Source organism: Anolis carolinensis, chromosome 6 (assembly GCF_035594765.1).
Source record: "Anolis carolinensis isolate JA03-04 chromosome 6, rAnoCar3.1.pri, whole genome shotgun sequence".
Lineage (NCBI taxonomy): Eukaryota > Metazoa > Chordata > Lepidosauria > Squamata > Dactyloidae > Anolis > Anolis carolinensis.
This window is the reverse complement of record NC_085846.1, coordinates 5717284-5728592: the sequence shown is the minus strand read 5'-3', so window position 1 is coordinate 5728592 and position 11309 is coordinate 5717284. Positions and strand designations below refer to the sequence as shown.

Below are 11309 nucleotides of genomic sequence, written 5' to 3'. Positions count from 1 at the left end.
AGCCAACGCAGTCTGCCTTTTAGTAGTCAATGTTTTTGTAGTCAATGTTTTCAATACATTGTGATATTTTGGTGCTAAATTCGTAAATACAGTAATTACTGCATAGCATTACTGCATATTGAACTACTTTTTCTGTCAAATGTGTTGAATAATGTGATGTTTTGGTGCTCAATTTGTAAAATCATAAGCTAATTTGATGTTTAACAGGCTTTTCCTTAATCCCTCCTTATTATCCAACATATTCGCTTATCCAACGTTCTGCTGGCCTGTTTATTATGTTGGATAAGTAAGACCCTATTGTATATATAACGGTCAATAACCAGCACCATCTGCCATATAATGCAGTTCACAATATTATGGAACTGCATTATATATGGCAGTGTAGATGGGACCTGCATTGAATGGTATTATATAGTCTGCATTGAATGGCATTATACGACTCCACACTCACCATGCAATGCAGTTTCATATTTATTTATTTATTTATTTACAGTATTTATATTCCGCCCTTCTCACCCCAAAGGGGACTCAGGGCGGATCACATTGTACACATATAAGGCAAACATTTAATGCCATATAACATAGAACAGAGACAGACGCAGAGGCAATTTAAACCTTGACCAGCTTCCAGCTTCCTGAGGGTATGCTTGATTCCGGACACAGGGTGAGCAGCTGCTTCATCATCCACTGCGACGGCCACTTCCTCATTCCAACGGCGGCTGGATGATTTTTATGGTGTCGTAAATTAGCCTCCCCACAAATAAGTGGTACCTAAATTTCCTTGATAGATGCAACTATCTTTTGGGTTGCTTAGGTCAGCAACGAGCAGGGGCTATATTTTATTTTTAATTGTCGGGTGCTCACCTCGCCACGGGCTGGCCTCGAACCCATGACCTCTTGGTCAGAGTGATTTATTGCAGCTGGCTGCTAACCAACCTGCGCCACATCCCAGCCCCTTATCCAACGTTCTGCCGGCCCGTTTATGTTGGATAAGTGGGACTCTACTGTATAAACAAAATGAAAGAGCTATGCTGAAAAGCCTAGTCATCACTGGTTTATGTATTAAATTGCGGTGAAGGGGGATATTAATAAACAGTGCAAATGCAATAAATTCTGAAGTATGGGAGGGAGGGGGGGGGAAAATCCTAGTAAATTTCATGTCTACCTGGGCAAGCCAAGTTTTGAATATATGACAAATATAACAGCCAAGGAGAATAATATTGCAGTTTCATACTGCATTACATGGCAATATAGATGGGTTCCAGTTTAACATATTTTCCAAGAGCCACGAGAGTGATAACAAGCCAAAGAAAGTCAATTTACGTCACTAATCAACCCTGTAACTCATTTATATGCTAGACTTAAGAGCAAAAATTAAATGCGACAGTGTCCTTTGAACCCTGTTATGGAGCCATCTTCCTTGTTGGGTTTCTAAGCATATCCTCACATTAATAACTGACCAAAATTAATAGGTGCAAGGATGGGGTGCCCGTTGAAGGAGAACGCTTGGTTTTTAAGCAGTCAGCTTTCTTTAACCAGATCAGAGTCCAAGTTGGACGGAGACGGATCAGAGCCATGATGAACTACATCATCCGCCCTTGGGCCATAAGGGATCTTAAGGAGGTCATGCGGCTTATCCGGGTGAGAAATTTCAGGGGTTTACAGCTCTTGGTTTGGCATCGGAATCACAATGTGGAAATTTTTCTCAACTACAAAACCCATACTCCTCTTGGTGTACCATATAGGATGATGGGCTTTGTAGTCCAAATGTATATATCCCCCCTCCAGTAGTAACATTCCCAACTGGGATCAATTGAGGAAATCTCAGAGGTTCAGGACTTTCTAGAGGGTCAGACTAGATGGGCTTTGGAGAGCCCTTTCTCCTTACCATTTCCATTTCTACAACGGCTTGCTCTCTTTTCAGGAAGCTGCGGCTTTCCACAAAGCTTTGGACGAGGTGACCACCACCCCAAAAAGTAAGGAATGGCTTATATTGCTTTCATCTAGTTATTCAGAGTTTTGCGATGGCATCTAACCGAGAAACGAAGCTTGAAACTACATTTCGCATCAACCAACAAGTGCATCTACACTACAGAATTAATAATGCAGCTTCACCCCACTTTTAACTGCCATGGTTCAAGACTACGAGATCCTGGGAGTTGTAGACGAATGTGTATTTTGATGTTAAACACATACCATATATACTCAAGTATAAGCCAACCCAAATATAAGCCAAGGCACGAAATTTTACCACAAAAAATCTGGGAAAACATTGACTCCAGTATAAGCCGAGGGTGGTAAATTTCAGAAATAAAAATAGATACCAATAAAATTACATTAATTGAGGCATCAGTAGGTAATAATAATAATAATAATAATAATAATAATAATAATAATAATAATAATAATAATAATAAAACTTTATTTTTATACCCCGCCCCATCTCCCCGGAGGGACTCGGAGCGGCTTACATGGGGCCATGCCCGACATAAAAATACAATAACAGCGATAAAACAATAAAAACAATTTTTCACATCGATAAGACATCAACGTCAGTAAAACAGTCAGGTTAAATGTTTTGAATATTTACATAAAGCGCAAATTTAAGATAAGACTCTCCAACTCAGATCAAATCATTATTCTCATCTTCTTCAATGTAAATGTGCTTATGTATCCTTTTAATAATAATAGAGTAAAATAATACATGTAATAATAAATAAAAATAATAAATGCAACAACAATAATATCAGAGTGAAATAATAAATGTATTAATAATAATAATAAAAATAGAGTAAGGTAAATGTAATAGTAGAACAATAATAGAGAAAAATAATAAATGTAATAATACCAATAATAATAGAGAAAAATAATAAATGTACCATATATTCTCAAGTATAAGCTGACCCAAATATACACCAACCAGGACCCTCACCTGAGTATAAGCCGAGGGGGGCTTTTTCAGTCTTAAAAAAGGGCTGAAAAACTAGGCTTATACTCGAGTATATACAGTATATTTTGATGGCATGTGGCTTTCAAGTGAGGTCATTCATATTTTGTTAACTCCAAACCAGAACCATACAAAGCTATGTGTATGTAGATGTTTCATATATATTGCTTAACATTGCACTGAGGGCCCCAGGTGGTGCAGTGTGTTAAAGCGCTGAGCTGCTGAACTTGAGGACCGAAAGGTAACAGGTTCGAATTCGGGGAGTGGGGTGAGCATCCGCTGTTAGCCCCAGCTTCTGCCAAACTAGCAGTTTGAAAACATGCAAATGTGAGTAGATCAATAGGTACTGCTCCGGCGGGAAGGTAATGGCGCTCCATGCAGTCATGCCAGCCATATGACTTTGGAGGTGTCTACGAATGTTGTTTTTATATTTTGTTATATTGTATTTTTCCCGGGCATGGCCCCATGTAAGCCGCCCCGAGTCCCCATTGGGGAGATGGTGGCGGGGTATAAATAAAGTTTTATTATTATTATTATTATTACGAACAACGCCGGCTCTTCGGCTTAGAAATTGAGATGAGCACCAACCCCCAGAGTCAGACTCGACTAGACTTAACGTCAGGGGAAAATCTTTACCTTTACCTTAACATTGCATTGTTTATTTGTAGATTTCCAAGAAGATGGGTTTGGGAAAGAGCCCACTTTCGGGTGCCTGGTTGCTGAGCTGCCCCCGGGAGAAAAGACCAAAGGAGGTACGATCAGGGCAGGAAAGCTATTCTGGATGAATGTATTTGGGATAACTCTGAGGCTGAGAGAGTGTGACTTTCCCAAGGTTCCTCAGTTAGTTTTCATTACCAAGCAGAGATTCGAACTCAAGTCTTCCCATCCCAATCAGTCACTTAAATCCTAATTGGCTCTCATCATATACCTTATACCAGGCATGGGCCAACTTGGGCCCTCCAGGTATTTTGGACTTCAACTCGCACAATTCCTAACAGCCGGTAGGCTGTTAGGAATTGTGGGAGTTGAAGTCCAAAATACCTGGAGGGCCCAAGTTGGCCCATACTTGCCTTACATTGTCTTCATTAAGCAAATATATTGATCACAAATGTTGTATAGTATGGTTATTGGTTGATTGATGTTGAGTGGCACATTTTGATGGCCAACAGAACCCTAAAATTGCCTTCAAATAGTCCCTAAAAGATATGAGACGGTTTCATTATATTTTCCTTCCTTCCTAGGAATGATTTGGGCCCAAAACTGGCATTTTTTCCAGCCAGAAGCATCCTGGAAGCATATTATTATTATTGTTAGTATTTATACCCCGCTTTATCTCTCCCAAAAACAGCTAAACATAAAAGCATTAGCATACAATTTAAAATATCCAAATATGCAAACATTAAAACGGACCTATTTATTGGGTATTCTTTTGAAAGCAAAACACAACAAATTAAAGCATGACTTGCAGGATTAAATATAAACAGTATTTTAAAATTCCCAGTTAAAACCCATTCAAATCATATTCAAAGTCAAAAACCACAGCTTTGTTTTGCCTTTACTAAAACTAGGGGTGCATCTACATTGTAGAATTAATGCAATTTGGCATGACTTTAATTCACATGCTATGGAATCATAGTAATTGCAGTTTGGCGACGTACTAGCACCTTTTGCCAGATAAGGCAAAAAGCCTTTTAAAACCATTACTGCCATTATTTCACAGCACTGAGCCATTGCACTGAGCCACTATTTCACAGCACTGAGTCTCACGCTTCATTCAGTCTACAGTATAGATCCACCCCAAAATTCTCTTCCCTTCTTCCTTTATCCTCTGCTTAAGGAAATGGCTGCAAACTGAGTCGAAAGGGAAGTAATTTTAGCATTGGACTCTGGGGTTCAGGGTTTGAATCCCTGCTCAGCAATGGGTGACCTTAGGCAAAGTCACACTCTTTCAGCCTCAGAGGAAGGCAAAGCCATAATAGGTTTACCATAAATCAGGAAATGATTTAAAAGCATACAATAAAAATATCACCAGTACGCATTTCAAACTGGGGGACTTAAATCTCCAATATATCTTCGTCCAATGGAGACTTTGGTTTGCAACCTCCTTCTTCCTTTCTTTGCAGGCCACACTATTATTGGGTACCAGTTCCACTATTTGTCCTACTGCACCTGGGACGGCCCTGTTCTCTTTGGAGAAGACCTCTACGTCATGCCAGATTATAGAGGTATGGAGAAAGCAAGGGACCCTGAAGCATGTGCAGAGTGCATTTCTCACGTCCCTATGGAATCCCATAGTTTAGTAGATAACAATCAGTGGAAACTAAGACAATAAAAGTTGAAGACTGAGAAATCTGGGAACTGAAAATCAACAGGGATCTTAAGATAGGCTGGATGTAGGTTACTTGCTGGGGAAGCTAGCCTTTAGGGGACTACAGCTCCCATGATCCCCAAGCTGGGGGATTCTGGGAACTATAGTCTCCAAAAAGGGGAGCATTTTCCAAACTGGCAAATGCTATCACCAAAGTACGACATACATAAACTGTACCTAAGGTTGGCACGCTTGGGGAAGCTTTCATTTAGGACTACATCTCCCAGAATCCCCAAGCAATAAAGGAAAATGACTTATTGGGAGTATCCTATTATGACTTGAATGTTGGGTTGCAACTTGGGAGACAAAGATTCAAATCCTTGCTGAGTCATGGAAACCCATTGAGTGAACCTGGGGAAGTCACAATCTCTCAGCCTCAAAGGAAGGAAATGCCAAACGTCTTTCTGGTTATGTAATGCAATTATCTCAAAAAGAGTTCTGGCTCAGGAGGTAATCAGGCAGAAAAATCTAGTCTCGTGAGAGTACAAAAGCAGTTTATTTTCATCATAGCTATGAGAAGGTGAAACAGCTGTACACACAGAGGTCTATACTTGCAAATGACTGTTATGAAGCGTGGCGCAATAAACAAAGAATATATATCTTGGCTTATCTAAACTTGACCAATTACTGAGGGTCTTCTTCACCTCCACACCTCTTTGACAGAGGTAGTGTTTGTGACCTCACTAAGAAGACCTAATGATAAGGCTGTCATAAGTTGGGAAAAAATGCAAGACACACCACAACAACCCAAAATACAATTTGTTGCAGTGGTCTGCATTATTTCACCTTCCAGTCTCTTCTCATTCAGGTCCCTGACTCCCAAACGGCAATAAATCCAATCCACTCTGTCTAAACTGATGAACATTTTCCAAGATGCACGCTTGAATGTCTTCTGAACCAATTATGTTAATAGTGTTTTACAGCCTCTAACAAGATGGTGTCAGGTTTACTCTGAATAAATAAATCTGCACTCTGCGCTGCCACAAGTTGAATCAACGGTCTGAATAAAGAAGGCATCTAGTGTGGTATAGTGCTCTGAATATTGGATCGGACACTGGAAGAACGGTTGCTGCAAGTCAGAAAAGGCTTGAAAACCAGCAACAATTTGAACCTATTATTATTATTTTTATTGCAGAGGTCTCTTTTTACAGAGCTAAAGAGGGATAGAATAATAATAACAACAACAATTGCAAAGCCATTGCTTCAACTCCAACAACTCGTATTTGATAACTGTTTAATTTGTCTTCTTTATCTATTTTCCTGGACAGGCAAAGGCATTGGCACAAGCTTAGTGAATAAAGTGTGTCAGGTGAGTCAAAGAAAGAGAGCTTAAGATGGGGAAAATAACATTTTTGGACTGGTTGAGTGATGCTGGGAATTTGCATCTAAAAAGAGGGGGGAGATATATGATGGAGTTCTAGGAAGGGGTCTTTTTCTAAACCATTCCCCATCTCATAGCTGTAGGTGCATCTATATTGTAGAATTAATGCAGTTTGACCCCACTTGGACTGCCATATCTCAATGCTGTGGAGTCCTGGGATGAAGGTGGAAAGGCAGGTGAAGCACCAGCACCATTTGGATAGAATTATTCCCATGACTGGCTGCGAGAGTGACAACTTTGCTTTTTGATACTTCAATGCACCCAACTTTTGTTTAATGCACAAAGTTACAAATCTTAGAATTCGACTGCATTGAGCTACATCCATTAAAGCAATGTCAATCTGCATCAGTTCTACAGTGTAAATGCACTCTGAGTGGGCAGGCAACCCAAAACTGAATCAGACCCGAGGCGAAATTTGATAGATTTCTGTGGCTCTTTCTCCATCCCGCAGGTTGCATTGGAGAAAGGATGCTCCCAATTCCGTTTATTCTCGGCTCAATGGAACCAGCCGGCAATGGATTTCTACACCAAACTGGGTGCTGTGAATGTCACAATGAACGAACATTGGCTGGTGAACAACATCACCAAACAGAATATTCGAAAGCTCGCAGAGCAAGCCAGACAACTGCGGTCCGGCTAGGCTTTTTTCCAGAATCTGAAATTATTCCAAAACTTGGAATTGTCCACCTGGCGGCTGATAGAGAGACATCATTGCTTTCTGATGGTTCAGTAGACACAAATATCATCTCATGCACAAAATTATTAAAAATATTGGGAAAATATTACCATCATCCTATGTGTATGAACTGTATATGAAATAGGCTTTAAATTAAATTTTAGGCTTAAAACTGGAACCCCGTCTCCGATAAATATTTTACTATGTGTGCATATATCTCATTATGTGTGCATCTATATCTATATATCTACAGTAGAGTCTCACTTATCCAAGCTAAACGGGCCGGCAGAAGCTTGGATAAGCAAATATCTTGGATAATAAGGAGGGATTAAGGAAAAGCCTAGTAAAGATCAAATTAGGTTATGATTTTACAAATTAAGCACAAAACTTCATGTTATACAACAAATTTGACAGAAAAAGTAGTTCAATATGTAGTAATGTTATGTTGTAATTACTGTATTTACGAATTTAGCACCAAAATATCACGATATATTGAAAACATTGATTACAAAAATGGCTTGGATTATCCAGAGGCTTGGATAAGCGAGGCTTGGATAAGTGAGACTCTACTGTATATATAAAAAGATAAAGGTTTCCCCTTGATATTATTCTGGGGGGGTACTCATCTCCATTTCTAAGCCGAAGAGACTGCGTTGTCCGTAGACACCTCCAAGGTCATGTGGCCGGCATGACTGTGCCATGCAGTATCTTCCCACCAGAGCAGTACCTATTGACCTACTCACATTTGCATGTTTTCGAACTGCTAAGTTGGCAGAAGTTGGGACTAACAACGGGAGCTCACCCCATCCCACGGATTCAAACTGCCAACTTTCTGGTCAGCAAATTCTGCAGATTAGAGGTTTAAACGGCTGTACCACCGCAGCCCCACTATATCTATATCTTTCTCTGTATATATATATATATATGCATATATATCTATATCTATCTATGAAAATATGGGTATTCCAAATTTTGGAAAAAATACAATAGAAACAACACATTTCTTAAATAGCCTTATCAAATACATAAAATAATAATTATTATTATTTTATTTTATGACACAGCAAACAAGATAGATATGCTGGATTTCATATCACAAAATCACAAGTCAAACACTTCCCAAGTGTCTAGGACTATGTGATGTATTTTCGGATGATGCGTGCAGATCCCAGTAGGGTGGCCTTTTGGGTTATTATTATTATTATTATTTACTCAAAGGGCTTCTAGTTAGCCCCAAGCTTTTCTGAAAAGGGATGCTTTACCTGGAGATTTCAGATTCTCCATATTAATAAATAATAATAATAATAAAAACAACAATAAACTTTATTTTCTGCCTGCCTCTCCTCACAACTCGATGCGGGTTACAACATTGCTAAAACACAAATTCATCTAGAACCATTCTTTCAAATACACATATTTAAACATATTAAAATGCATATTAAAATCACAAAACAATGATTTAATGAAAAATTAAAACTCATGAAAAATGATGTCTTCGTGATGTCGAAGGCTTTGGTGGCTGGAATCACTGGGTTACTGTGTGTTTTCCAGGCTGTCTGGCCATGTTCCGAAGCATTCTCTCCTGACGTTTCACCCACATCTATGGCAGGAATCCCCAGAGGTTGTGAAGTCTGTTGGAAACTAGGCAAGTGGAGTTTATATATGTCCAGGATGGGAGAACTCTTGTCTGTTTGAGGCATGTGCCTTGATCTGGTCATGTAAGTGTTATTTATTGTTATAATTGTATTATTTTACTTTGCTTAATAATGTGTTATTATGTTGTTGTGTAATGTTTGTGTTGTTTTTATGACTGGAAACCGCCCTGAGTCCCATCCGGGAGATAGGGCGGTATATAAATAAAGTTTTTATTATTATTATTATTATTATTATTATATGTTCGACTGTTGCAGTTGGGCACCTTGATAAGTATTGCAATTTGCAAGGCCATTAAATGCTAATCAAGGCGACCAATTGCAACAGTCACACTGGCCTTCAACAGACAAGAGCTTTTTCCCCACCCTGGACATTATTCCACAGATATACTAACCTCACTTTCCAACAGATCTCACAACCTCTGAAAATGCCTGCCACAGATGTGGGTGAAACGTCAGGAGAGAGTGCTTCTGGAACATAGCCATAGAGCCCGGAAAACTCACAACTTAATGATATCCATGGGACACATACAATTCTCTTTATCTGCTGCACTGACTATAGAGAAGTGGGGAAAGAAATTGGACCCAAACTTCCACCGTTCCCTCGCTTAGTATCCTGCAAACACAAACTCACGTGGGGTGTGTGGCGGCCGCCATGACAGCCTTGGCTCCGCCCACTTTGCCTGGGGTTCGCCCAGCTCTCGCGAGAGTTAGGAGAAAAACAAGCTGGACTCTCGCGAGACCTTCCTCCTCTACTCTCTAAAAGGGCAAAATGAATGGGCATCTCGATTAGGAGGATGCCTTGTTTCAGTGCTATGGAATCCTGGGAGTTATAGTTTTCCGAATATTGAGGCACCACCAAAAATACAGTTCCCAGGATTCCATAGCCTGGAGCCATGGCAGTTGAAGTTTATTTTTATTTATTTATTTGCAGTATTTATATTCCGCCCTTCTCACCCCGAAGGGGACTCAGGGCGGATTACAATGAACACATATATGGCAAACATTCAATGCCAACAGACAAACAACATATAGTATAGACAGACACAGAGGCATTTAACATTTTTTTCCAGTTTCACGATTCCTGCCACAGGGGGAGCGGTTGCTTCACCATCCACTAGTGGCTGTACTTCCTCATTCCTTTCCTCATGTTTTGCTGGCAGTTTTATGATGTTGTAAATTGGTTAAATTAGCCTCCCGCATAAAGCGTACCTAAATTTCCCTAATTGACAGATGCAACTGTCTTTCGGGGCTGCATAGGTCAACAGCAAGCCGGGCTATTTAATGGTCGGGGGCTTAACCCAACCTGGGCTTCGAACTCATGACCTCTCGGTCAGTAGTGATTTATTGCAGCTGGTTACTAGCCAGCTGCGCCACAGCCCGGCATCAAACTGCATTAATCATCATCATCATCATCATCATCATTTAATAACTTATTAATCGCCCTCCATCCACGATGCTCTAGGCGATTTACAAGATAGAATTGTAAAGGATAAAAATACATACATAAAAATATTAATAAAATTAACATAGATTAAAAGCTCTAGTAAAGAGCCAGGTCTTGAGTGCTAGGGTAAAAGGCCCTAACTCACGCATGGCTCTCATATGTGAGAGCTCTCTCATTAAGTGGCATCAAACTGCATTAATTCTACAGTGAAGACGCACCCAGAGTTGCAATGGATTGGCTTGGGTCGAGTTTAGGATTTTTCCTAGGTCCAAACTGAGACATACGGTGCTCTTCCGGTGTGCTTTCGGAGAGTAAATGTTCTATGCTACTCCCCCCCAATATTTATCCTCTAGACTGGTTCACTATCTGATGTCCCGTCCCTCGAGGTTTTTATTCTGATCCCTTTCTCACCCAGAGTTTTAATCTTTAATCTAGTTTTTAAATGTAGTGTTCATGCGGCCCGCTCTTGTTATATTGCTGTTTTGATCTTATGTTGAACTGTTTATTTTATGTAATGTATTATTTAATTGTATTATGTTATGGTTATATTGTATTGTCTTGGGCATGGCCCCATGTAAGCCGCCCCGAGTCCCCATTGGGGAGATGGTGGCGGGGTATAAATAAAGTTTTTTTATTATTATTATTATTATTATTATTATTATTATTATTCTCTACACTCTAGAATTAATGCAGCTTGATGCCGCTTGAACTGTCACGGCTCAATGCTATGGAATTCTGGGAGTTGTGCAGTAGAGTCTCACTTATCCAAGACTCGCTTATCCAACGTTCTGGATTATCCAATGCATTTTTGTAGTCAATGTTTTCAATAAATCGTGAT

General features: G+C 39.8%; 1 protein-coding gene across 1 annotated transcript; it reads left to right on the top strand.

The window, feature by feature from the left end:
• Window positions 1–1518: 1518 nt before the first annotated feature.
• On the top strand, window positions 1519–7550 carry LOC100561670 (thialysine N-epsilon-acetyltransferase). Its single transcript, XM_003228506.4, has 6 exons — window positions 1519–1641; window positions 1925–1976; window positions 3616–3699; window positions 5071–5172; window positions 6584–6624; window positions 7148–7550. Exons 1-6 carry the CDS (start codon window positions 1576–1578, stop codon window positions 7334–7336), a joined length of 534 nt encoding a protein of 177 aa, XP_003228554.4. The 5' UTR covers window positions 1519–1575; the 3' UTR covers window positions 7337–7550.
• The last annotated feature ends 3759 nt before the right edge of the window (window positions 7551–11309 follow it).